Source organism: Halichoerus grypus, chromosome 7, assembly GCF_964656455.1.
Source record: "Halichoerus grypus chromosome 7, mHalGry1.hap1.1, whole genome shotgun sequence".
NCBI classification, from domain to species: domain Eukaryota; kingdom Metazoa; phylum Chordata; class Mammalia; order Carnivora; family Phocidae; genus Halichoerus; species Halichoerus grypus.
This window is the reverse complement of record NC_135718.1, coordinates 146,962,789-146,990,599: the sequence shown is the minus strand read 5'-3', so window position 1 is coordinate 146,990,599 and position 27,811 is coordinate 146,962,789. Positions and strand designations below refer to the sequence as shown.

Genomic DNA, 27,811 nt, shown 5'->3' with positions numbered 1-27,811 from the left:
CTAACTCTTAAGCTTCCAGACTCTCTATCCCTCCCTCCAAAAGACCCCCCTCCCATCATCCCTCAAATAGTTAATGAATATAAACTCCCACTAGAAGCTCTAGAGAGGCACTCACTATTTTAAAAGTCTAGGAGAATAGTAATGGTAAGAAATAGTTCATATCATTGCACTCAGATTTTTTTTATACATTTGGGTTTTGGTTGAGGGGAGTACCTTATACTTACTCTAAAGGCTTTTTAAAATACTAGCACACATATATATTCCAAATGCAGACAGGGTTGTAGGCATGCTAGGAAAGCAATCTGAAGAGGACCACCTTATCAGAGGAATTCCTTTTCCTCATTTCAAAGGAGGCTCCCCTTTCCCATACTCTCCCAACACCACCAAAAACTGACACCCGTCCAAATTCATTTACAAAGGAAAGGACCCACTCAGAGAACTGACCTTAAACAAATCGCTTTGCCATCAGTAAAGAAGCTACTTCCAAGGTCCCTCTATAGCCTGTGGATTAGGGGACCCAAGCTAACCTAATCCTCCACTACACCTCTGTAGGGACCTGGTACACACACACACGCACACTAACCTGAGCACAGCCCCCCAGCCCCACGCTGCAGGCCCCGATTCCCCCAGGGACAGCCAGCTTACCGAGATACACAAAACACCCCCACACCACCCAGAAGGGGAGAGAGGCAGGACTCTCCCTCCCTCAGCCAGGCAGTCTCCTGAGGCTGCTGACATCACAAAGGTGTCAACTGGCAACCTCATTGTCATGTGGCTCTCCCCTGGCTCCCCTTCACTTGCAAACGCAGGGAAAGGGTGAGACCTTTCAAAGCCGCCAAGCGGGCAAGCTTCCAGCAGCAGTCCGGGAGTGAGCGGGTGGCCGAGCCACCAAGACGGGCGGCGGGGCATTGGGCCTCGCGTTTCAACTTCTGTTCAGTTCTCCTGTAATGGAAAATTGCTTTGCACAAAGCTAGAGTGTTACAGTTCTTTCCAGCACCCCTCCTCCCCCACCCCGCCCCTTGGCAGGGTTCTGATCAGAGGGACAGCGCCCGCAGGAAGGTGGAAGGAGGGCAGTTGCAGCTTCTTACTATGTCCCTTGCTTCAGGCCCTGGCCCCGGGTGGTTACTCTTTTCCTTTGGAATGGGACTGGTCTCGGGGTCAAAGTGTCCAAATAATTGTCAGTGTCAAGCCCAGGAAGTGATCTGCACAGGGATCCAGTTAACCGAGTACCCCCCTGATGTACCCCTGAGCACCCGGAGGCTATACTTGAATGATAACCGCATCACGTTTTTGCCAGCGATGAATCTAGGACTCCTCAGTGACCTTGTTTACTTGGACTGTCGGAATAACCTGATTCGCGAGGTGATGGATTATACCTTCATCGGAGTCTTCAAACTCATCTACCTTGATCTCAGCTCCAACAACCTAACCTTGATCTCCCCATACAGTTTCTCCGTGCTCAGCAACCTGGTGCAGCTGAACATCTCCAACAACCCTCACCTGTTCTCTCTGAACAAGTACACCTTTGCCAACACCAGCTCTCTGAGGAACCTGGACCTCAGAAACACCGGCTTGCAGACCTTGGACAACGCTGCCTTCCAACACCTCATAACATTACAGACCCTGTATCTGAGTGGAAACCCATGGAAATGCAACTGCTCCTTCCTAGACTTCACCATCTACTTAATAGTGTCCCATCTGAACCATCCAGGTGAGGGTCTGATTGCGTGTGGGGACGAGGAGGATGTGATGGAGCAGGAGGAATGGGTTCCAGAAAAGGTAAAGTCAAAAGATGGTCAGGATGGGAGAAAACTCTGGGGGAAGCTGATCGAAAGCGTTCTTATTGCTCTGCAGGATCCACCTTGGGTTGACTGGAGAGGCAATAGGGTCCGTAGAGAAGTTCTGGAGTAGGAATCCAAAGATCTGAGTTCTGGTCCCAAACTCAGCACTTACTAGCTGGCTGCCCTAGGGACAGACAATGTCTTTGAGCCTCAGTTTCCTGATCCATCAGGTGGGGACAATAATATGGCTCAGCGTATGGAGCTGTTGTGTCAACGTAAAATGGTATGTGTGGAAATGATCAAGTTCTTTAACTGCAAAGTAACAAATTCAGGGACACTGTATTCCATTGGTGGACTATTTTAATCTGTTTGATTCAGTGACTGAATTTTTCTAAGATCCGAAAGTGAATTCAGTCATGCATAGGCCATCCAAAACCCGACAATATGATGTACAGAGGAGAAAGTTCAATAGAGGTAGAGGGAGGGGCACAGGAGCTCCGTAGACAGTGAGAGTGGGAGTGGAGAGAAAGGAGAGGAGAAGGCTGTTGATGGCTCCTTTGTCTTCAAGATGCTAACCCTGTAAGGAAGGAGGGAATGGCGTGCATCCATGAAGAACAGGTGACCAGTGCCCACACTGTCCAACAGGGAGATTCCAATCTCACGGGCAGATTCTCAAGTCTTACCTGGTAGATTTCCAAGCCAGTTGCTGCCACCCCTCTGCCATGGTCCCCTGGGCACTCCAGTGCCTCAACCCCCTCTTCTTTTCAGTGACTTTTCTGTCCCATCCTCAGCCTCCAATTATCCCACTCTACCAACTTCACCTTCACTCAGGACTTCAAAGAAATGGGAAATGAAAGCCTGGAGCCACGGATGTAATCTGGTAAAATTGGACTTCGGATTCAAACCCTGTCAAAACCATGTTTTCTCTCCCTTCCCCGAGTGGCTGTTTTGAAAATATTTTCATGCACCAGCTCCCTTCCCTGTGTGTTTGTTCTTGAAAAATATTTTCATGCACCAGCACCTGCTGAAGCCTCCACCATGAAGTTCTTGCCCAGGTGGCCATATCCCAGAAAGATTCCTGGCCAACATGATAGGCTTTAGGGGGGCCTGGGGGAGAGGGAGCTGAATGGTGGTGGCAAGTGAAAATGTGCTCTCCTGGCCCTCCTTCCAGTGGACGGGTCTTAACATGTCTTCCAGGAAGGGCCTGGACAATGGTGAGGCAAGCGAGCCTCCTGGGATGCAAAATTCAGGGAGACAGTAAGAGTGGGTGGCTCCTTACATTTCGTGCCCTAGGCACCTGGCCCAGCTCCCAGGTACACAATCCGAGTTAGAATAAATCAAAAGGAAAGAACTTCATCAGACCATATTCTTTTTTTTTTTTTTTTAAGATTTTATTTATTTATTTGAGAGAGAGAATGAGAGAGAGAGAGAGCACAAGAGGGGGGAGGGTCAGAGGGAGAAGCAGACTCCCTGCTAAGCAGGGAGCCCAATGTGGGACTCGATCCCGGGACTCCAGGATCATGACCTGAGCCGAAGGCAGTTGCCCAACCAACTGAGCCACCCAGGCGCCCCCATCAGACCATCTTCTTAAGAGGATGAATCATAAAAGAATAGAGGAGCAGTTGTCTTGGGAACTAGCCTGTGAAGAAGCTTCCTCTTCTCTTGCCCCCTGCCCACCATAAGTATATATTTTCCTTGAGTAAAGCCCACCAAGTAGCCAGGAGGCCCTCCTACCCTAGCTGAAAAGGGTGACACAGCTTGGCTTCTTCCCCAGTCCCAAAGCCTGCTGCTTCACTTGCCACCAAATCTCCCTCAATCAAGATTCTGCTTATAGAGTTGTGTCTTCTCAGAGTGCTCAGGATGACTGCTTTGGACTCCTTGACTCATTTCATTCCAGAATTGACTAGGATTATAAACCGGATCTGTTTCACTGTGTGTTTTCAAAAACATCAGAAGCGGGTATCTATCTTATCAAGCTCATAAGCTCCTCATGAACAAAGAGTCTGTCTTTTGAGGTAGACAAAGCTTTTATCCACTGGCCAGTATGAGCCCCCTACTCCGCCCCCAACTCACACCCACAACAACTGCTGATCTGCTCATCTCTCTCTGCTGTTTGGTGGCCTAGAGGAACTCCGCCAGACCACTTCATGCAGAACTATGGTCTCCTTGCCCTAGCTAATAATTGTTATCTCTTGAAAACACTAATGAGCCCAAAGCCAGACACAGAACAATTTATCTTTGTAGAGAGCTTTGCAGCTGCTAGAGTTTTTTCACACATGCGGTCTCATTTTCTTTACTTTAAATGTCATACCAACCCTTAAATTTTGTGCCCTAGGCCTGTGGAAGAGGCTAGGATTGGTAATTTTAACCCTGTCATGGCAGGGTTGAGAAAACAGACTGGCCCAAAATCACATGGCTAGGAAGTAGCAAAAAAAAAAAAAAAGATTTGAACCTCCTGATTCAGGTCTTTTTTGATGAGACTACAATATCTTAAATCCCTGAATTCCATGGTAACTATGATCCTGTAAGTCAGTTTAGTTATAAATATGTCATGTTATAAGCATATGGCCACAGCATCTAAATTACAACTTTATTTCCTATCTGACTACACATGGAACTCACCCAAGATCATTTCCATTGGATAATGAGCTCTAGCCATCATAAACTCATTACATGCCTGCACGCTCCTTATAAGCCCAAGTTCATCCCAACCTACCCAAACTCCCAAAGTAGGAGGCTAACCTCAGTATTTGCTCACCTTTGCATCTCAGTCAATCAGATTGTCCCTTCCCACACATACACACACACACATACCGTCACATACACATAAACACGTGTGCAAAGACACGTACATATACCCACATACATATAAGCACAAAGATGTGCTCATACACACATACCATACACGCATACCTATAGATACACCTACTCACATACACAATCACGCACATATTACACATACATGACAAACATACACACATCAATATATAGATACACACCCGCACGTGAAGAGGCACACACAGTAGAATTCATTAGATGCTTCTCTTGCCCTTGAGCCAGCCCTCAACACAATGGAAGATATTTCTTTTGTGTGACTCTCACATGATTCATGCCTCTGTTAAGTGGAAATCTCTTTGCTATTGACAAACGCTCAAGCTTAGGCCCACCTCTTTTACCACCTTGGCTATCAAAAGGTGATCTTCAGCATGTTCTAAAATAGAGCGTATACATCTCTCTCCCCATGTACCCACACTGCAGGATCTAAGAAGAATCTCTATGAAATGAGCTGAGTAACCTGGTTATTTAGAAAGAAGAATCCAAATTAAAGATGGGTTTCATTTTAGACCCAGGAGGATATGAACGTTAGTATTGGGAGATTTTCCCTGTGGGAGAGTATTAAGGTCAGCATGACAGTAGGATGGCAGTATAGAGATCCCTTGAAAAGCAAGCTTCCATGCTACCACTCAGTTCATCCATTCATCTATTGAGTCCTATTATGTGCCCAACAAGTGCTCAGGGAGAGAACCTTGAGCTGTGTGTGGAGACTCACATGACTATGGTCATCTGCACCATATATGTCCCATGGTCCAGTCAGGGACAGCAGGACTATCCTACTGGACAGAGCAGGACAAAAGAGGCCACCATGTGCCCACCGGGTGGAGCAGGCACTTGGGACAGCCTCAGTGGCAGGTGGGAAAGGACAGCCAGCGTGCAGGCAGGGGAGCCCAGTGTTAAAGAGTCAGGTTGGAGTGAAACAGACCTGAATTATAACCCTAGCCCTGCCACTTGCTATTTATAGGAAATCAGAGAAGTTACTTAACCTCTCTGAACTTCAACGTCCTCATCTTTCAGACAGGTATAATAATAGAACCAACCTATCTAGGCGGCTGAGATGAGAACGCTTACAAACCGCCATTAGCATTAAGTCTTGCATACCAAAAAGCATTCAATAAACGAATGGTTGGCAGATGTGGCAAAGATACAGGGTACTTAAGAGAGTAGCAGACATCAGTCAGGTGACCCCGGGATAAGCAGTAGACTTCAGGAAGCCTCGGCACACATGGAACGAGAGGACAGTGTACCCCATCCAGGAAACATGGCTATAAGGATGTATGGGGGGAGGGGGATATAGATAGGACGTTGAAAGGTGAGCAGCAGGTCCCAGGGCTCTAATCCCTGGGAAAATGAGACAGAGAGAATCTTCGAGGGAGTTGGATATTAGGCAAGTTATGAACACAAGAGTTCAGACTGGGGAACAAAACCAGAAGCCCAGATCAAGGCTTCGTCTCAGCCTGGACCATAAGACTCAGGGCTGGGCCCAGTAGTAGCAAAGTGGTTCTTCCTGAGTCACCCGAATCTGGAACTGGAGTTCTACCTAAAGACAAGCCCCACTTGCAGGAACAGGTGTGGACATGCAGACAGCTTTCAAGGGATGAGGGCAAGGAGGTCCAACTGTGGGGCAGACATGGCCTTGAAAGCAAGAAGTCACCTACATGGTGTGATTTTGTTATCTGAAGAAGACTTTGCCCCCATCCACTGCCTACCACTGAGCTAAAATTAGCCATTAGAGATTTACACCTTTGGATCCCCAAGAGTGCCCAAATCTTGAAGAGGACCCTGCAAAAATATATGAACTCCTCGGCTGAATAATACCAGTGCCCTCAAGCCTTTATCAGCTCTCACATCAGAGGCAGAAGTGAATTCTTGAGAAATACAATTAGCTAAGATTAATTCTGCAACAGTGGGGAACCTTGAAGGAAGCTGAGGTCCAGGAAAGAAATGGGGAGATCTTAAAAGGTGTGAAGGCAGTAATATGCTCTTCCCCTATGTCCCATGTTGGCTCAGTTCACCCCCATAAAGGGGCTGTAGAGAAGGCTAAGTGTTTTATTCACCTTTTTTCATCATAAAGCTACACTGAATAGGAATATCAAAATTTTCCCACATTGGCAAGAGATTTGGTGCTATTATTAAAGGTCTTCATCAAAAGAAACCCTCCTATGATATACTCACCAGATGCACTGAAAACCATTCCATCCTCAAAGAGCTTACATACTCATTTTGCAAACATGAAAATCACAGCAGAAATGGAGGTGAGTTATAAAGTGCTGGTCACCCGGATGCTCTGATCAATGCAGAGTTAAAAACAGACCCACAGATTCCATTTTCTTTTTGGCCTTGGTCAGCAGATAGGAGGACAATTCCTGGCTGAAACTGTAATTTCCCAGGCATTAATGCTCTTTGAAGGTGAGAGTGGCAATTGAGCTCTTCCCAGGAGAGAGCTGCCTAGTAGGACAGGGTTGAATGCCTCTGAAGATGCTCTTAAAAACTCACACAACTCTAGGCTTCTGGACATAAGGCTCCTGGCCTCCATCCTATCTTCTCCCAAAGTCTAGTCTAGCACTGTCCAACTAAAGTCTCTGCTGCAGTAGAAATAGCCTATATCTGTTCTGTCCGATATGGTTGCCCCTAGCCACATATGGCTATGGAGCTCTTGAAATCAGGCTAGTGCAAATGAGGAACTGAATTTTTAATTTTATGTTGTTTTAAATCATGTAAGTAGCCCCATGAATGGCCATTGGCCGCCATATGGGTCAGGGTAGCCTTTTAATATAAGATGCTTCAGCTGGAACTTTAGAATCTCACTTTCTTACAGGTAAGTGGCTGTAGAGCCAAGCCCAACACGGAGATCTCCTGACATCCAGATTCAGTGTTTCCCACCCCCCCATGACATGACCTCTCCTTACTCTTAGACACATCCTAGTCAATTTGACTCTGAAATATTTGTTGTATGTTCATTATATGCCCAACATTGTATTATAAGGCTGGAGTGCTTCCATCATAGGGAAAAGAAGTCATAATTTCCATCTAAAGATAGGTCTATCACAATAGGTCTATAAGACAATTGTGGGATATAAGAGAGAGAAAAAGCAATTGAAAGCCAAGAGATCCTGTCCTGGTCCCAGCAATGCCACTGGGTGATGTGGGGCAAGTCCCTTGCCCTCTGAGACTCACTTGTCTTTGAAATAAAAAGAGAGTAGGATTAGATACTCTCTACAGCCCCTTGTAGCTGGTAGTCTATAGACCTAAATGGAAAGATAAGGTGCACTTAACTGCAGGAGGAGAGCAGTGATCTGCAGACAGGGTCCCAGATGGGCAATGCAATGGATCAATGCTGACGTGGAGGCATTCCTGGAGAAGCAGGCCACAGTCACATAATTAGGACATGCACATAATTAGGAAGCAGACAGCCTTGAACTCCTGCACTGTCCTACCTCCTATCTTAAGCATCATCTACTTGACTAGAATAATACCTCCATCCCCAGGGGACTCAGTGCCCTAGACTATCCTCCCAGGCCTTGCCCACTCAACCAGTGGTTCTCAAATTCCAGTGAGCGTAGGAACCCCAGGCCCCATATCCAGAGAATCCGGTTTTGGACAGTGCAAATCCTTACGCCATATTTCGAGAGACCCTATGACAATGGCTTCCATTCTAGATCTACGGCGGCTGCTCCCACTAGTGAATAAATTGATTTGCACCAGGACGTTAGTGGCTAATAATGTTTTGACATGTCTCCCTCAAGGGGCATTTGCAATGTGACAGAAAACAACAAGAAACAGTGAGAGTTCGGAAAGTGACAGACTACCAGGAGTGGAAGTGGGGGTAGTTTGGGGACAGAGTGTCCCTCTCTGTCAGCTCTGAAATTATCGTCCTTAAGCAGTCCTGGGTGACCTGATGGTGGGGCCCACAAATCAGAGGAGTCTGGGCAGGAGTGTTGCAGAAGCAGGGGACAAAGCCACTCAGGGACATCTGCAGGGAGCAGATGGGTTGGGTCATGTGCTGTTTCGGGTCCACGTCATCTCGAGGGCATTTTGAGCGGAGAACATCTTAGTTTCATTCCAAGGCTACTTCATCCTGTATTCAAGGCTGCTGTAATAGGATAATGGCCCCATTTCAACCCACCAAGTACAAAGTCATCTACTACTGTGCCAAGACTTAGATTTCCAGAATGAATTCAGGTCCTCGCACTCTTCCACGATTAATGCTAACCCATCTTCTCCATCAGAGAAATTGCTACAAAGACCAGACGCGCAGAAAGGGACAGCTGGGCCGCAGACGTTTCCACGGCCGTCAGCTGCTCTGCCAGCCTATGTCTCCGACTTTCTCACAAACACCTGCTGAGAGCCAGAGAAGCAGCCTCATGGGGGCAGTGAGGGGCTGGGAGGGACACAACTGGGTCAGTGGTCCCAAACCACCCAGAAAAGCCAAGAAGGGAGTGGGTGGCAAGCACATGCAGTTTAGGAAGGATCCTGAGTGATTCTCACACACTCTTGAGCTCAGCCCACTTGAGATCCCTGAAAGTAGGTGATCCAAAGTCCCTTCGAGCTCAGAAATGCCAGACCTCTGTGCATGGCCTCTCTGGTCACCCAGCACCACTCAGGCCTCTGGAAGGCAGCAGTGCAAGGCTGCCAAAGCAGCCAACCTCAGTCTCCTTATCTCCAGAAGTGAAGAGCTCTCCAGCCTGGAGATAATCCAGCAGAGTGTGGATGTGGCTAGAAAGAGAAACAGGGATCCAGCCGTGAAGGGCCTTTGGAGGATTCTCTGGGGAACATGAAGGGCATCCTGAGAAGCTCTGGGAGGCAGGCAAGCCTGGATGCAGGGCTAGGAGGCTCCTGTGGGCATCCAGGGAAGGGAGGAAAGGTCCATAGCAGCAGATGAAGAAGTCTAGACAGGTCAGAAGGAACCATTTAAAAGGTAGAAGCAGGGATGCCTGGGTGGCTCAGTCAGTTAAATGTCTGCCTTCGGCTCAGGTCATGATCCCAGGGTCCTGGGATCGAGTCCCACGTAGGGCTCCTTGCTCAGTGGGGAGCCTGCTTCTCCCTCTGCCTGCCGCTCCCCCTGCTTGTGCTCTCTCTCTCTGACAAATAAATAAATAAAATCTTTAAAAAATAAAATAGAAGGGGGGAGCCTGGGTGGCTCAGTCGGTAAGCGTCTGCCTTCGGCTCAGGCCATGATCCCAGGGTCCTGGGATCGAGCCCCGCATCGGGCTCCCCCTCTGCGGGAAGCCCGCTTCTCCCTCTCCCTCTGCCCCTGCTCGTGTTCCCTCTCTCGCTGTCTCTCTGTCTGTCAAATAAATTAAAAATAAATAAATAAATAAAATAAATAAATAAAATAAAATAAAATAAAATAGAAGGTAGAAGCAATAGGACTCTGGACTAACCTAGACCCTCCCAAGTTCCCAGTCCTCCCTTCATGACTTCTGGCACAATTCTAAGTAATTAATAGATTTGAATATTTAAAATTTATCTTCTCTGATAGACAGTAAGGTCTATGAGAGCAAAGAACACGTCTGAATCTTCAGAAACTAGCTCAAGGCCTGACACAGAAAAAAGGCTCAATAAATATTTATTGAGAAAATCAATGAATAAATGAGATATGGAAAATAACAGGAAAGAATTGGTTTGAACAGCTCTGGAGGCTTCCCTGGGATGGACACTCTCGGAGGAGGGGCAGCAAGGAGCTTAAGGGAGAACCATGTCCCATCTTGAGCGTGTTGAGTGGGAGGGCCCCTGTGAACCAGGAGGCCTTCGGATGTTCTGAGCTGAAATCCAGAATAAAGAATAGAAGATATATTTGAGAATCATCAGCTCACTGGTGATCACTGAAACCAAACAAAGAATGAGATAAGCCAGCAAAAGAGTTTAGAATGGGGGTGGGGGGGAGTAACAGGTCCACGACAGAAGCTTTGGGGAATGCCAACATATGGAAGGGCCAAAAAGAGCCACCCATGAAGTGCCCTGGGCAGGAGCAGCCAGGATAAAAGAAAGGATATCAGAGAAGGGTGGACTCACAGAAGCCAAGAGAAGAAGAGTTTCAAAGAATAGAAGTAGGTCAAGTAAGGATTGAAAAGTGTCCAACACATTTAGCTACCAAGAGGTCCCTGAGGTCTTGGACAGTTCCAATGGCATGATGGGAGTGGACAGTGGGTTACAGAATGAACAGCAAGGAAGAAAAGGGGTGTAGAAAAAAAATGTAAACTTGGGGTGCCTGGCTGCCTCAGTCGATGGAGCATGCAACTTTTGATCTCAGGGTCGTGGGTTCAAGCCCCACGTTGGGTGTAGAGCTTACTTGAAAAAAAAAAAACATGTAAACTCTTCTAGGAACTTGGCTGTGGACTGAGGAGATAGGGTGATAGATGGAGGAGAACTGTATAAAGAGGGTATTTATTTTCTTCGGAGCAAAGAGGTCCATGCATGTGTTTATCTGCTGCTGAGAAGGAGTCATGCAGGGCAAAGACTCAGGACAGGGGCAATAACTGATGTGAAGCCAGGAATGGATGGACTCCAGAACCAAATGGAAGGCCAGCCTTAAACAGGGAAGGGCCCCTCCTCTGGGAAGGAAGCGAGGGTGAGCACGCATGGGCCTGAGTGTGAGGATGTGGGGCAAATGGAATCGAGGGGCCCACCTGAGAGTTCCTCTTTTCCTTTCAGTGAGATAAAAGACAAAGAATAACTTTATATCGAGAAAAGTACACAGTTTCTTATGCTATTTTCTTTTTTCTTTTTCTTTTTTGTGTGTCAATTCATTCTTTTTTTTTTAATTTATTTTTAAATTTAAATTCAATTAATTAACATATAATGTATTATTGGTTTCAGAGGCAGAGGTCAGTGATTCATAGGTCTTATATAATACCCAGTGCTTCTCATGCTGTTTTCTCTGATGCTTCTGTAACGCCAACCCAATTAGGTGATCCTAAAATATCCCTTTGGTCTCGAGATGATCATACTCCTGGTTGAACAGGCAAAACTAAGATGGGCTCTGGATTCAAACTGCCTGGTTTTTAATCCTGCCTCGGTCTCTTACCAGCTGGGCCACAGTCTGCACGAGAACCACGCTCCTCACCTGTAAAATGGCGTTAAGTTAGTACCTATGTCTTGGGTTGTTGTGCTAATGAAATAACCCACACGAGGATTTTAGAAGTGCACATAGTCAGTGTTCAACTACTGTTAGCTACCGCCGTCGCTGGGACAATTCTTGGTGGTGACCGTGGACCCACATGGGGCGCAGAAAAGGGGGAGAGCCGTGTGGGAGATACGGCCCGTGATGTGAGAGAGGAAGCAAGGAGAGCTCCAAAATTTCCGCCTGGGTGACTGGTGATTGGTGCTTCTGCTACTGAGCTTTTCTAAAATGCCTCTTATCCATGAGGACAACTGTCCACTACCTGGGTTTTTCTGAGCAGATGGGTAGTTATTAAGCAGGCCCAGCTCTAGACCAAACTGAGAAGAAACAAGAATTTGCCCTTAGCTTCCATGAACCAACTGGTACCATACCCCAGCCCGGCCATGCCGCCTGACTCCCCGCCCCCATCAAAACCTTACTCAAGAAAGGTGGTAGCAAGGGTTTCCCCCTGGGTAGGACTTAAGTTGTTAGCTCCTTTTGCAGAAGACTATACACTTTAAGCCTTATTTTGTTGGTGGAATGAAAGGCTCTATCTCCTGTTGGCCTTATTACGGGTACTGACAAGTGCACAAGAAGGGATTAGGAGGAAAAGGGGTCTTTGTACCTGTAGGTCATGCCCATATACGACCCCTTATACAAAAGACCAGTCCTATAGCCTAAAGCCCCTCTAAAGTACAGGAATAATCGGGTTGAACTTGCTGGATTTGAAGATCTTTCCTGTAATGTTCCAAGAGTCTAGGAATCACTTTTAACCTTTACCAAAATATGGACTCTTTATCCAAGGAAAAAAAATGTACTAGAGAAGAACTGTAGTGCCTAAGCCCAAATCATCCAAATCTTTACATTTTCAAGATGCCAGGGATGGTTTAGACCAGGGGTCAGCACTGCCTTCTATAAAAAGCCAGATAGCAAATATTTTAGGCTTTGTGGACCTGTGCTGTAACTCCTCTATTTGGCCATCTGTAACCTGAGAGCAGTCATAGAAAGTATGTAAATAAATGGGCATGGTGTGTTCCAAGAAAAAGTTATTTACAAAAATAGGCAGCAGGTTGGATTTGGCCTATGGAGTTTGCTGAACCTGGGCTTATGCCATCAAGGAGAGATAGACAGGCAATGAGAAAAAAGAAGCTCTAGGTAGGAAAGGTAGAAGCCAATGCTCAGAGGACCATGCATGAGGGTCTGAGAAAGGGGCCTTGCTGGTTGGTTGACTTTGGTGTTTTGGGGCTGCTATGTGGTCCAATCTAGGTTCCCCTCTAGAGAGTCATTTCCTCTAGGCCACCCAGAGTGTAGCAAAATATAACCATGGTCCCTTCAAATTCCAGTTGGGAACTGGTCCTAAAGAGCAAGGCCAAAGACACAAGAGTTTAAGAACTGTTGTATGAGGCCAGACTAATAGCCCACCCATTCTCTCCTGTATGCATTCAATGACATTTATTGAGCATCTACTATGTGCCAAGTGTTAGGGAGACAAAAGCGAACAAAGAGGGCCTCTGCTCTCAAACAGTTCTCTAACACTAACTGGGAGTAGTAATGAGTAAGTACCTTTGGATGCCATGCCCACAGAACCTGCATCCTCACTTGTCCCCATCTGCATTTACCCTCGTTTCCTTCTCTGCAGTCTCAGAGGACAGAAGAGTGCCCCTTTCCAGCTCAAGACTTACCCCTCCATTTGGTCCTGGGGACCTGTTTCTGACTCCTCTGGGACTGCACACCCCTTGGTTCAGTGAATCTTCCCCAAACTCTTACAAGGGAAGTGGGATTAGTATTTGTCTATCGTAGAGTAATCCAAGGTGGCAAGGGGTTAGCTGACCCATCTATGGTCTTCTATCTCCCCAGGTTCACTATCCTCTGAGCATTTTGTCGATGACATTGACCCCAACAGGTATTAATAAGATAACATTTCATTCATTCAACAGCCATGCTTTGAGGTCTAGTATGGTTGAAGCACTGTTCTAGGTGTTAAGGGTATAATAGTGAACCACACAGACAAAAATCCATGTCTTCATGGAGTTTATAATCTAGTGGGAAGAGGCAGACAAATGAGTAGGACATAAATCCACTTCCTTGACAAATACATAATCAGCTGGAGAAAAAAAATAAGACCAAGAACTATACATCTAGTGACGTTCGGGCAAGCTAGGGCCTAATAAGGAGAAATGGGAGAATCAGGTCAGGTCTTTCTTGGGGTTCAAGGTGGAAGTCTTATGACAAAGTGGTGATGCTGATAGAAACCAGTGCTGCATTCTCAGTAGCAGGTACAGTTTAGTAGAGAAGGGAGTCTCCAAATTCTACCCTTCAGTGTACATTGTCACCATGTGGAGGCTGAACCCTCCACTCAGCCCAGATGGTTCCTGAGCAAGCGCACCAGCATGAGGGGCTCAGAGCCTGCACACGGCTCCTTGGGAACCTGCAGCAGACCACAGGGCAGAACTGTGGTCCCTGCAGGCGAAGAAAGGAGCAGTTTGCCTTAGAATGACTGTGTTCATACCAGTTTTCTGAAAGGGAGGCTTTCTGGGCTCCTGCACTAACAGATGTGATTCTGACCCACAGAAACTCTTGCTCCTGCAGACACATGATTCTGGCAAACAGGTTTTCTGCCTGGGAGTAACATGCTATGTGTGGACACAAACAAGATAGTGGGTGATGTTTCCTTAGGAACTATTTGCAGGAAGAATTTAAACATTAATGACACCTGTAATTGTACCTGGGAGCTTTAACTGGGACAAATGCCCTGGGCCCATGGAATGGGGCTGAGAGAGGGAGGACATGGGGGCCACTCACCTGTTTCTAATATGCATGAAGGCCCTGGAGTTGTGCAGTGCACAGCATGTACAACAGTACTTGGTAGCCTTTTGTCAGAGGAAAGGAAATCAAGAGCCAGAAAGGGAATAACTGATAAACAATTCATTCATTCTATAGCATGGGAATAATTAAAACTGCTTGGTGAGGTGGTCAAGAGTAGAGCTTAATTTTGTAAAGCACCTTCTGTGATGCCCAGCACACATCGGGCACTCCAGGATCGGTAGATGGGTCTATAATCTCTAGTGACATCAGACCAGAATAGGAAAATAATGTACGACTATCAAACTGATGAAAAGGAAATGAAATAATAAAATAAAAGCCAACGAAGTAGAGAGAAAGAGACATAAAAATAAGTGGGACAAATTGAAAACAAATGTGTCAGTCTAACATTAAATGTTAATGGAATAATTACAATACAAAGTTTGCTAGACTGGATGGAAAACAAAACCCAGTTACATTCTGCTTACAAAAATATGTCTTAAATATAGGAACATAGAAAGATTAGAAGTAAAAGGATGGCAAAAGATAAACAAGGCAAACACTAACCAAAAGGAATTCGATGGAGCCACACTAATGTCAAAGATAGTAGACTTTAAGGCAAGAAGCATTACTAGAAATAACGAGAGAGGTTCGCTCAGTGAGAAGAGGGTAAATCTACCAGGAAGAGGAAACAGAACTTTCTACACATCTAGTAACATATCTTCAATATATGTAAAGCAAAACATGACAGAGCTATATGAAGAAGTAGGTAAATGCACAATCAAAACTGGTGACCTGAACATCCTTCTCACAGTAGCTAATAGACCATTAATAGACTAATAGTAACCAAGAGACAATAGTTTTTATAGACAAAAAGTCAGTAGAGATATAAATAACAAAGTCAACAAATATACAGAAGACCTGTATAAAATCACAACTTAATTGGTATCCATAGAACAACACACTCAGCAAAGACCAAATACACACCTTTTGGGGGCACATGCAAAACTTACTAAAATTGACTTTATGTTCAGCCATAAAGCAAATTCTCAATAAATTTCAAAGGACTGAAATCATAGAGAGTATGTCTCTGACCACAGTAGAATTAAAGTAGAATTCAACAATAAAAATATTACTAGAGGGGCACCTGGGTGGCTCAGTCGGTTAAGCGTCTGCCTTCAGCTCAGGTCATGATCCCAGGGTCCTGGGATCGAGTCCCACATCGGGCTCCCTGCTCGGCGGGGAGCTGCTTCTCCCTCTGTCTGCCGGTCCCCCTGCTTGTGTTCTCTCTCTCTGTCAAAATAAATAAAATCTTTAAATATATATATATGTTACTAGAAAATCCCCCCAAATTAAGTATTTCTTTCAATAAATGATACCTCTTATTAACAAGAACAAGAATGATCAGACACGGATTCTGCCTTCAAGAGTTTCGTCTGTCTGGTTGGGGAGAAAAGATACACTCCTTCTCTGGCCAACAGCCCCCAAGTGAGGGAGAGTGTCACGGGCACAGTAAGAATGCAATGGTGGGTCCAGGAGTGGGAATGATCCCATGCAGTCTGAGCTACGAGGATGAGGGGGCTGTGGAAATGTTCCTGGGAGTGCATTTACTCACACCAGATGTTGAAGGCTAGGAAGGACTTGATGAGGCAAAAATTGGAGGAAGAGGCATTTGAGACAGAAAGAGCAGCGTCCCAAAGCTAGCTACTGGTAAGGGCACGATGCAATCAAGGAATTAATAGTTTAATTTGACTGGAGCAAAGGGTGAGTCACTGGAGTGCTAGGAAGTGGGGAGGGCGATGGCGAGGTAGTAGGGGGCAGGTGCGGAGGGCTCTGAGCACCGGGCCAGGGGGTCTGGATGTTATTCGCAGGCCTACTGGGGAGTCAGAGGAGGGTTCTGAGCCAGACTTTGCCTGGGAAGAGCTGTGCTTGAGGAAGGGAAATCTGGCGGGGGTGTGTGAAACGGTCCAGAGCTGGGCAATGGGGAAAGTAGAGTTAGGGAGACCTGCAGGGAGGTAGGAGGGCTCCCACCTTGGCAATGACTAGGGAATGGGGAGGGGGAGAGAATGCAGCGGTAGAAAAACCCAGGTCTCCCTCCCCGCAGAGCCACCCACATCCACATCCCGCACTTAAGAGCAACCTAATAAAGCCTTCAAATCACTGCTAATTGCCCCTTTCAAGGTAATGCTCCCAAACGGGACTCGGTGTTTCATGTTTAGTCTGCCGCTAAAGCCCCAGTTTGAAAGCTGAATCTTCTTAAAATAGAAGGAGATAAACCCCCAACCCACAGAATCCCACATTTTCCTTTCCCCAATACATCTTTCTTTGTATTGTCCCATATCAGGTCTCTGGCAGTTAGGGGAGGTGAGGCAAGCCCCAAAGGCCCTCCAGCCAGGCTGAGTGGAGAGAGGACTCCAGGTGTGATTGGGCTCCTGCCTCTTGACAGCAAGTGTAATGGAGCCCCCGGCCCCCACCCCTTTTCCTCTCCTGAGAGCTCTCCCCTTGGGGCAGGGTCCCCCAAGAGGACCTCTTCCTCTCCTTCCCTCTGTAATCTTTGCACACCGTGGAGGTGACCACCCCACACTGCCTCCCAGTCCTGTGTCTACAGCCTCCACCAAGAGCCAGTCCTCAAAGGCGTCACGGCCTTCGGACCATCTTCCTGAAAGTAACAAACCATTCACCGCAGGTGCACTGGCACAGGGGTGAGGCGTGGGGAATGCTATCCAGCTTGCAGGGGACTTCGACGGCCCCCCAGGCCCAACAACCTCCTCCCCACTCAGCTCACTTCTGTACTCCTTTCTCTAATTCCCCTGTGCAAACCCGATTTCCCTAACTTCCTTGGTCACCAAGGATAGGAATGCATTCACATAACCTGCAGCTCCGCACGAGCTTGTCTGTGTCTCCCACTTCTGCAGACGAGCTTAGATAGCTCGGTCTGCGTTTTCTGTGTCTTGTCTCCTGCCTAGATCCTTCAGGTTATCTAGAAACCTCTGTGAGTCTGTTTCCTTATGTGTACAACAAGAACGATAGAACTGTGTGTGTCAAAGTTGTTATAAGAATGAAACGAGACGTTTGTATACCGCTTAGAATGTAGTCAGAGCTTGGAAAATATTAGCTGCTATTATAATTTTGAGCATGATTATCTCAAGCCCCGGTCTCCACCCTGCATTGGAGCTCATTTATGTAATGCCTGCTGGATACATTCCCCTGGCACCACACACACACACACACACACACACCTCTGCACCAACGTGGCGGAGCATATGGAGCTAGGAAAAGGCAGGGCTGAGGGCAAAGCTCTGAGTTCTGTGTGCAACTACTGAGCACCAGGCACAGTGGCTTGCATCCTCGCCTGTGGCAATTAAATCCTCTCAGTTACCCTGGGAGCAGGTAGCATTCTTTGCACGTGTAACGGTGAGGAAATGGATTCAGAGAGGGAAATGGATATCCTGCCAAAGTTTACAAAACTAGTAAGTAACAGTCTGGATTTGAACCCTGGTCTGTCTGGCTCCCCCAGAGCCCACTTTGCTTTCTGTTATACACTCAAGTCTACGGCACTTGACATGGGGAGGGGCTCGGAGAAGTAGCCAGGCAGCTGAGTCAGCTGCTAAAAAGGACTGAAGACTCATGTAGATGGTGTGATGAGCCAGTGATGCCAACCTCACTGCTGAGAAGCAGAACTGCCTCTCCTACTGGTGATCCTTTTCCCTGAGCTCCCCACACCCCGATTCCCTGAGTGGAGAACACATAGGAGGCATTTCCAGGGAATCTTGTCCCTCCCGAGAGTTGAGCCGGGTGTGACGCCTTCATGGTCCCTGGCTGGACTCAGGCCAGGGTGAAGGGAAAGGGACAGGTGGAGGGGAGAGGTGGGAGCCAAGAAGAGGGAGAGGGGGGGAGGCAATGGATATTGATGGGGGGGTTCTGTGGAGGGTCAACACTCCGTGGAGATCTTGCTTGTTTCCAACCTCCCAGCCCCTGCTGTGGTGTCTTGTTCCTGGAGGATCCTTAAGGAGCCAAGTGCAGGGGCGCCTGGGTGGCTCAGTCATTTAAGCCTCTGACTCTTGATCTCGGCTCACGTCATGATCTCATGGGTCGAGAGATCCAGCCTGGCATTGGGCTCCGCGTTGAGCGGGAAGTCTGCTGGAGATTCTCTCTCTCCCTCTCCCTTGGCCCCTCCCCACCCTCTCTCTCAGATAAATAAATAAATCTTCAAAAAAAAAGAAGCCAAGCCCCTTTTCAGGAGGCAAGCTGACTGCAGCAAAATCAGAAGGGGGGCGGGGGCAAGAAGCAGCGCGGGTGCAGTATGTCTCAAACCTGACTGTGCCCGCCCATCCCCTTGTTGACACACAGATTCTGATTCGGGAGGTCTGGGGGGTGCCTGAGAGCCTGCATCTCTAACGAGGTCCAGCTGCCACCCGTGCCACTGGCCCGCAGACCACACTCTCAGTAGCAAGGGTCCACATGGCTTCTCCGGGTCCCCTTTGGACCTGGGACCCTGGCCGTTCTGCTCTCTCAGCACTCTGCCCGCTGTGTTTTTCCTCGCAGATGATCAAAATGCCACGTGCGTGGAGCCCGCAGAGCTGGCGGGGTGGCCCATCACGCAGGTGGGGAACCCGCTCCGGTACATGTGCATCACGCACCTGGACCGCCAGGACTACATCTTCCTGCTGCTCATCGGCTTCTGCATCTTCTCCGCGGGCACCGTGGCCGCCTGGCTCACGGGCATGTGCGCAGTGCTCTACGAGAACGCCCGGCGCAAGGCGAGCGAGGACGACGTCGAGGAGGAGCACGGGCAGAGGGTGGACGGCAGCGGGCGCGTCTTCCAAAGCAGGGTGGACTCGGGCCAGGACGGGTTCCCTCAGCTGATTTAGTTGCCAGAGACTGCCATCTGATGATGCCTTTCCCCCCAGGCTCCCCGCCTTCTCACTCACCCTCCCTCTCCCCTTCCCTCATGGCTGTCTTAGATACTGACTATTTAGCAAAACAAATAAAATGTTTGGTGGCCATTTCACAAGTTAGTCCTTTCCTGCTCAACCAGCTCCCAGGCACTTCCTTGAGCTCAGTGGGATGGCGCAGATCAAAGTCTAGAAAAGTCTAGGAAGCTGGTGCAAAAGTGCAGCTAAATGCTGAGGAAGCCCACCACAAAAGCAGGCCAACTCCCATTTAATGAACACTTACTATGCTTCTAACTTAAGTGCTGGCGGGAGGGATGAGAGAAACCTAAGATTGAGAGGACCTGTCCTCAGAGAGCAAACAGTCTGGGATGAGTCACGATTAATGTAAATGAAATGGAGAAAACTACAAGACACAATGGCAAGAATTGACATCAAGAGAACACGTCCAAACATGTCCACAGGCCAACTTCACACCCCATCTCAAGACTGTCACTAGAACCTATAATACTGATATTAGCTTATGGTGGAAAATTGAGGCCCGGAAAGGTTAAACAAGAGACTGGTCAGTAGCACAGGCCCCCCAAAGTCCACATTCTTTTCTTTCCATGAAGCTGCCTCCCCAGGAAATTTTAGCAACACAGCCAAGGGCTCATCGTGTACGCCCTGGACAAAACAAAGAAGTGAGGCACACAGAGGCGGCCCCCGCTTCCTGAGGCCTTACCAAGCGCCCGGCATCGTACCCAGCTTTGTACGTGTTTTCTCACTGGGTCGGCCCTCACGACAACGGGTCAGGTGGTCGCTGTTACCCTCATTTTCCTGAAGCTCAGAGAGGCTAAGTAACCAGCTCAGGATCAAACAGTTGATAAGAAGCCGAACGGTTGCTGAAGCCCGGGCTGCCTGACCCCAAAGCCCATGCCCCGTGCTCTCCGAGCTGCTGTCTTTCATGAAGTGCTAAACAGAAGAGTCAAGTGTGTACCAGTGTGATCCGCCTCCCCGGACTGGTCGGAGGAGGGGAAAGGGAGCAGAAGACGGGGCAGCTCAACCTGAAGACCCTTCAAGACTCCCATCCATGGCCCTACCCACAAAGCCAGCTGTCCCGAAACCCCCTCATGGATCCCACGTGATTCCCCGGGATGTGTTCAGTGTGATGGTTAAGAGTATGAGCTCCTGAATCCGGGGCTAGGTTCCTATCTCCGATTCTGTCCTTACCTCTGTGTGAACTTGGCCTTCCTGCTTGTAATGAGCTTGAGGACAGAGACCGCCTGGTATTCTCTGTTGACACAGCACGTAGGGGGGGTGCCATACACAAAGCAGGGGCATATTATCGCCTTCTATTGAAACCCCAACCCACCAATCATTCCTACTCCATTACGTAGACTGTGAGCGGTGACCACGGGCAAGCTATTTCACTTCTCTGTGCCTCGGTTCCTTCAGCTGTAAACGGCAATCATTATAGTGCCTACATCATACAGGGATATTATGAGAATAAAATGAGTATCATAATGATACTACATCCTGGGAGAATTTTAGGCTTATAGAAAAGTTACAAAGATGGCACAGAGAAGTTCCACGTACCCCTGACCCAGTGTCCCCTAAAGTTATGTCCCACTCCAGTGGTTCATCTGCCAAAACTAAGAAATTCCAAAGCTGGAGTACTATGATTTAACTTCAGACTTCATTTGGATGTCACCGGTTTTTTCCCCTTTTTCTGTTCCAGGATCTAAAGCCACATTTGCATTTAGGATATTCTTAACAATATATCTAACATTTATTGGGCAAGCATTGTCCTAAGTGCTTATATATATCAACTCACTTCATTGCCGCCTGTGCAGCGGGTACTATTATTCTTCTTCCCCTCAGATAATGAAATTGAGGCTTCAGAGGTTAAGTAACTTGCTCAACATTACACAGCTAGTAAGACCAAAAGTCAGGCCAGCTGCATCTGACTAGAGACTATTTCCCCCAACGACCAACCAATGCGGTCCCTCAGGAATTTAAAATACCAAGAAAGTCCTGGCAAAAGAAATCACAATTGCAGTTTTTCACAATAATTTGTCCTCTAAGATGCCCTGGATCCTCCCACCAAAATAAACGGACTGAGCACCTCCCATGACTGGCCCCAAGCACACCACAGAGAAAGGGCTCAGGGAGCGAAGAGTCGGGTTCGGCAGAAACACAAGTCAACAGGAGACTTCAGGACGGAGGGGGAAGTGAAGGGCAGGCACGGGGTGCTAAGGGACACAAAGGAGGGGCACCTCACCCAGGAGGGAGTGGGGACTCTTGAAAGCTCCCAGAGGAAGAGACATGTAAACTACAGCTTGAAGGTTGAGTTGGGGTCAGCCAGGCAACGTGGCAAACAGGGCTGAGTAACGAGATGTTCTAAGCACCAAGAACAGCGTGTGCAAAGCCTGGAGGCAGGAAAGAGCCTGGCAGGGCATGGCTGGAATAGAGTCCAAGGAAAGGAGAGGAGAACTCATACCAGTGGGAGAGGTAAGGCCAGACCCTGGAGGGCCTTATACATCCCTTGCGCTACTCCAGGTCATGACAGGCTATGCGACAGTGACAGACAACCCCAAAGCTTCGTTGGCTTAGCACAACAAACACCTATCTCTCACTCAGGTAAAGTCTGCTAGGGGTAGGGCAGCCCTCCTCCATCCTGTAACTACAGCTTCTAGAACGTGGGCCTGGGAGGCCCCCTGCAGAAGAGAGAAGAGGTATCCTGGGCCCGCAGCTCCTAACTTCCGGGGCCTGGAAGTGACACGTCACTCCCCCTCACATGTCACATGGCTCCAACCTTCATGGCAAGTAATTGTAGCCTGTGTGCCAGGAAGACACAATGCCATGGTGAACTATGTTCTGCGTCGACCGCACCATGCTCAGGAATTTGAAATTACCCCCGCGGGCCCTGAGGTGCACTCAAAGTTTTAAGCACGAGAATCCTGTGGGCTAATTTGTATGTTAGGGAGCTCAGTCTGGCTGCAAAGTGAAGAAGCAAGCAGAGCGAGGGATGACAGGAAGTGAGGAGGCTAGCATAATTGCAGTATTCGGAGCGAGACATGAGGGTGACGGAGCAGGGACCGTGGCAGGTGGGAACAGAAAGGAGTGGATGAATTTAAGAGTTTTGTCAGAGAGAGAGCTGACAGAATTCCCTGAGCGACTGCACATGGGAGATGAGGGGAAGAATGAGTAGAAGATTATAAGAAAGAGGAAGGAATTCAGGAAGGAGCCCAAATTTCAGACGTGACAGCCAGGTGGCCGGTGGCCCTAGGCACAGAGGCAGGGAGAACCGCGTGGCATTCTGGATTTTGTAACTGGGCAAGCAATAGAACATGGGGGGTGGGCAGGGGCCTGCGTGAAGGCACAGGGAAAGGACGTAAAATTAAATCCTTATTCTCTGCAATGGGAAGTCAATAGACAATGCCGAAAACTGAAAAAATCAAATAGGATTAACATAACCATATTCTTGAAGGGGGGGAAATCAGAGGGGGAGACGAACCATGAAAGATGATGGACTCTGAGAAACAAACTGAGGGTTCTAGAGGGGAGGGGGGTGGGAGGATGGGTTAGCCTGGTGATGGGTATTAAAGAGGGCACGTTCTGCATGGAGCACTGGGTGTTATGCACAAACAATGAATCATGGAACACTACATCAAAAACTAATGATGTAATGTATGGTGATTAACATAACAATAAAAATAAAAAATAAATAAACAAACAAACAAAAAACATAACCATATTCTTTAGTGATATCAAAAGAAAAAAAATCAGCCAAGAGAGTTTCAGGTGTCTGCCTCCAGGGAGGAAAAAAAACCCAGGGAAAATGGATGGAAGACTGACATTTTCCATAACAAATTTTGTAGAACCACAACTCTTTAAATAAACAATGAGCCTGTATATTTGACAAAAATGACTGTTCTTTCAAAAGAAAAGACTGGCTGGTGCAGGGTGTTTCTACCTTCAAGAGGTGTCTTTGAGCCCCTGATGCAGGGGGCTGTCCTCCAGGATTTCAGAGGACACCGTGCCGGGGAGGGGGCTGTGCCTCATCTTCATTCATGCTGTGCCGCTGACCTTGATTCCCAGAAAAATCAGAGGGGGCTTTCTAAGGAAGACCATGTTCGGCCTAGGTCTTGAAGAGTCATAGAATTTCCCAAAGGAAGGAGCACTTCAGATGGGTGGTGAGGGTGAAAGCCTGGAGGTGTGACAGAGAGAGATGTGCCCTGGAATGATCGTCCCTCTGTTTGGTGGCCCAGAAGACAAATGCAGTGACCCTGGGATGGAGACAGAAGCTCGATCGGGTAGCTAAGGGAACAATTTGGTGCAGGGTATTCACAACATGAGGCCCATGGGCCACCTGCATCAGGGTCCTAATGATCACTCAATGCTTCTCGATCGTCAGGAGGGGGAATCCATCTGCATTATAGTATGTTCTCTTGGTGAATCTTGCACACATGAAAATTTGAGAAACACTGGTCAAGCACAAGGAGATACGTCCTCAAATAAGGTAGTGACGGTATGAATGGGAAGGAGGAAATGGTCACCAGACCGGGGGCCATGTAGACGGCAAGGGCCTCTTGGATCCAGAGCTGACCCTGCCAACAGTCAGGGTAAGTGGCCCTATTGCCTGCAAAGAAGTACAGAAGATGGGGGGGGGGGGGCAGCAACACCCAGCACTTCCTGCCCACCCCTCCCATTGCTGCTGCCTCATAATATTTCATGCAACATGGGGTGAAAAGAACTGAGACTTCTAGTCTCAGCTTTCCCACTATGTGTGTGATTTTAAGAAGCCATTTCATTGGTTGGGTCTGTTTCCCCAGCCATAACATGGGGTGGTTAGACTAGATTACCAAAGGCTACCTCAAATCTAACCTCCTGAAAGCAACAGTATATGACATCCAGAATGTAAGAGAACTCCTGCAAATCAAAAAACAAAAAACAAAGCAAAATGAAACAAGAAAGAACCCCAACAGAAAAATTGGCCAAGAATATGAACAGGCAACTTATAAAAGAAGAAACCCCCCAAAAACTAATAAGCATATAAAGAGGTGCTCATGCTCACTGTAATCAGAGAAATGCAAATTAAAACAATAGATGTCACTTTATACTTATTGTTAGATTGGCAAGAAAAGGAAAGCTGGATCACGTCTCATTTGGCAGGGATGTGGGGCTGTGGGACCCTGGTGTGCTGCTGAGGGAGCCCACGTGGGTACAGCCAGCCTGGAGAGCAATCTGGAACCACTTACGTCAAATTAAGTGTGTGCCTCCCTATGACCTAGCAAGTCTGCTCAGGCCCATGTGTATCTCCCACAGAAACGATCACATGGGTCCATAATGGAACCCACATGAGGATATCCAGTGCAGCAGGCTAGATGAGTGAGTAGGTAAAATTTATAGAGTGCTACAGAATAGTTACAAGCAACTGACTAGATGTACATATGGCAATACGGATGGATCTTAAAAATGATGCTGAGTGGGAAAAAAAGACGGGCAAGCCCTCGATAATACCCCAAACCTTGAGAGCACACAAGGCCTTACAGTGTCTCACGAGGCCCTAGATGATCTCCCTCGCCTCCCTCAACACTCCCTTTACCTCCCTGACATCCTCTTCCAGCCCTGTCCCCAGTGCTCACTCTGGCCCAGCCTCGCCAGCCGCCCCACTGTGTTAACACACGCAGGACAGTGATGCTGCAACAGGACCCTGGAATGACAAGCCCTCAAAATCCCCCTCCCCTCCCCCCATACACACACACACTGGGTCCCCCTGACTCTGCTCTATTTCTACCTTAGATAATGATCAAGTGTAATACGTGAAAAGTAGTAAGTACTGTCTCCCCACTTCCACCTTCACCATGAGAACATGAGCATGAATTTTTGCGTTTTATTCACGGATGCCTCCCAAGGCCTAGGACAGAGCCTACCATAAAAGAGGCACTTAAGAAATTTTGGTTGGGGCGCCTGGGTGGTTCAGTCGTTAAGCGTCTGCCTTCGGCTCAGGTCATGGTCCCAGGGTCCTGGGATCGAGCCCCGTGTCAGGCTCCCTGCTCCGCAGGAAGCCTGCTTCTCCCTCTCCCACTCCCCCTGCTTGTGTTCCCACTCTTGCTATCTCTCTCTGTGAAATAAATAAATAAAATCTTTAAAAAAAAAAAAAGAAAGAAAGAAATTTTGGTTGACAAATTGAATGACTACAACACCATACCACTTACACACATGGCAAATGCACTTTTAAACATGGGCCCTGGATGTCGTCCCCTGAACGGTGAGTGAGCGTGAGGTTGTAAAGGGTATTACGTTTAAAAAGGGATGGGCGTGGGGCACCTGGGTGGCTCAGTCGTTAAGCATCTGCCTTCGGCTCAGGTCATGATCCCAGGGTCCTGGGATCGAGCCCCGCATCGGGCTCCCTGCTCCGCAGGAAGCCTGCTTCTCCCTCTCTCACTCCCCGTGCTTGTGTTCCCTCTTCTGCTGTGTCTCTCTCTGTCAAATAAATAAATAAAATCTTTAAAAAAATAAATAAATAAAAAAATAAATAAAAAGGGATGGGCGTTAAGGAGGGCACGTGATGTGATGAGCACTGGGTGTTATACGCAACTAAAGAGTCATTGAACATTATATCAAAAACTAATGATGTACTTACATTGGCTGATTGAATCTAAATAATAAAAATAAATAAATAAATAAATAAATAAGGGAGGGGCATACCTTGGGAAAACGATGAGGAAAACTCCAATTATTGGGGAGCGTGCATCATTTAAGCTTGTGTACCTGAGATGAACACAGGGAGGTGACAGGAAGGCAGTGTCTGTTCCCCCCCACCCACCCACCCATCAGCGCATCTGTTGGGAGCCCCCTTCTTGCCAGGTCTTTGCCTGAAGAAGCAAGCAAAGCCCCAGCCCTGGGAAGGACCCTCTGCTCCGTCCACACAGCCGCCTTCTCAGATTTCAAGGTGGCAACAGAGCTGAGGATACCTCATGGGTAACAATGCATACAACTCGCCCAGCGGGTCAGTTTCCTCAAAAGCAGGCCCCACCCCGAGGAGGAGGGAACTGGGCTCCACCCAGAACAGTACCTTATACTATGGCAGGACTTACAGCTCCCAAAGCCTTTCCTCAGCTTTGAAAGATGTTACTTACTGGCCCATTGTATGGATACAAAAACGGACATTTAAAAAGGTTAGTAGTTGCCCTATTTCATCTGGCTAGTACCTGGCAGCAGGTCTTTCTGATGCCATGTTTTGTGTTTTCCCTACCAATGCAGTCTGCCTCTCTGCAAAAGAAGACATCCATGTTAGGGAAATCGACCAAATTGATTCTCCCAGACTTGATTTTGCGTGATTCTGCCACCAGCTCTTTCCTGTTGCTAACCACTCTTCGTCTTTAGGATTCAGATTCAAAACCTGTGCACTGGATACAGGCTGTCTAAAAGCTCATGTTAGAAAATAAGGCCAAACAAATCATCTATTACTATTAAGACTTTAAAAGGATTATCTGTTCTTTGCAAGCAGCCAGACGGTGGAGACAGCATGCTGGCAGTCTGCTCGGGCAATTACAGTTCTGATCTTGCTGAGGGGTGAGGGGGGGCCCCAGGGCAAATGCAGGGCGATCGGAGGGCAATGCTGGGTGTTTGCCAAGGGTGCAGGCTAATGGTTTCTTAAGCAGACCAATTGTTTAGGCCAAGAGATTAACACTTAAGAACAGTACAGTCTGGTATATGACTTGGGGTCAACTAGGCTGCCAGTCCCTATACTCACTGACTATGGGCTCATTCCCAATCAGCACAGTGGATCAGAACAGGTCTGATCCTTTGATCTGGTCTCCCTCAGAAGTAGTCCATGCCTGCTAGTTCTTCTTCACCTCGCTGAACTTGGCCCAGTGCGGGCTCCGCACCGTGGGAGCTCCGTAAACCTCTCTGATCTGCAGCCTCCCTGAGGCTTGGACGGGAACCACTTTGCAGGGAAACCCTGACACCGTGCAAAGTCTCCTACTAGGAAGCCTCTTCAGGATTACCAGGTTCCAGTGAAAACCCACTCAGGCTGCTCTCGTCTCAACCCCTCACCCCCAACCCAACAAACAAGTAAAAAGAAGTCACCATAATGATTAGTGTTATCCACACAGGAGCTGCACATTGTAACCTTTGACCTTCTCATTTCCCCTCCAGTTAAAATCGGGATTGAACTCAGTGTGTAGTTCTTTATTAGAACCTAATACAATTCCTGGCACAAAGGAGGCCTTTGAAAAAATGGTAACTTTGGGGAAAGGATGAGCCTTCTTAGCAGCCCGGGTACGGAAACCTTCCCCTTCAGATGGGACTCGGACGACTAACGTTACCTGAAACCCTCCAGCCACACGACCTTACACAAGTCACTTCATCCCTCGAGGCTTCAATTTTGTCATTAATAAAAATAA

The 27,811-nt window shown here is 47.8% G+C and overlaps 2 protein-coding genes and 1 long non-coding RNA gene across 4 annotated transcripts in view; 2 read left to right on the top strand and 1 right to left on the bottom strand.

The window, feature by feature from the left end:
- MGST3 (microsomal glutathione S-transferase 3) overlaps positions 1-27,811 on the top strand; it is a 203,524-nt gene that overhangs the window by 99,231 nt on the left and 76,482 nt on the right. The gene's annotated exons all lie outside the window — the stretch shown is intronic.
- Positions 1-27,811, bottom strand: part of LOC118549305 (uncharacterized) — a 165,899-nt gene that overhangs the window by 83,325 nt on the left and 54,763 nt on the right. The window contains exon 5 of one of the 2 annotated variants that reach the window (XR_013449973.1): positions 15,668-15,813. The exons of the other annotated variant lie outside the window; for it this stretch is intronic. This is a non-coding gene — a long non-coding RNA (uncharacterized LOC118549305). The remainder of the gene's footprint in view (positions 1-15,667; positions 15,814-27,811) is intronic. 2 annotated transcript variants of the gene reach the window in all.
- Positions 1,090-19,391, top strand: LRRC52 (leucine rich repeat containing 52). The gene is made up of 2 exons (XM_036113592.2): positions 1,090-1,711; positions 19,066-19,391. Exons 1-2 carry the CDS (start codon positions 1,090-1,092, stop codon positions 19,389-19,391), a joined length of 948 nt encoding a protein of 315 aa, XP_035969485.1.

What these genes read in the sequence shown, in the direction of transcription:
- LRRC52 (XM_036113592.2), top strand. Translation starts at nt 1,090, where the DNA reads ATGTCCCTTGCTTCAGGCCCTGGCCCCGGGTGGTTACTCTTTTCCTTT. An exon ending in GTCCCATCTGAACCATCCAG is followed by an intron (nt 1,712 to 19,065) that starts GTGAGGGTCTGA and finishes TTTTCCTCGCAG; the next exon opens with ATGATCAAAATGCCACGTGC.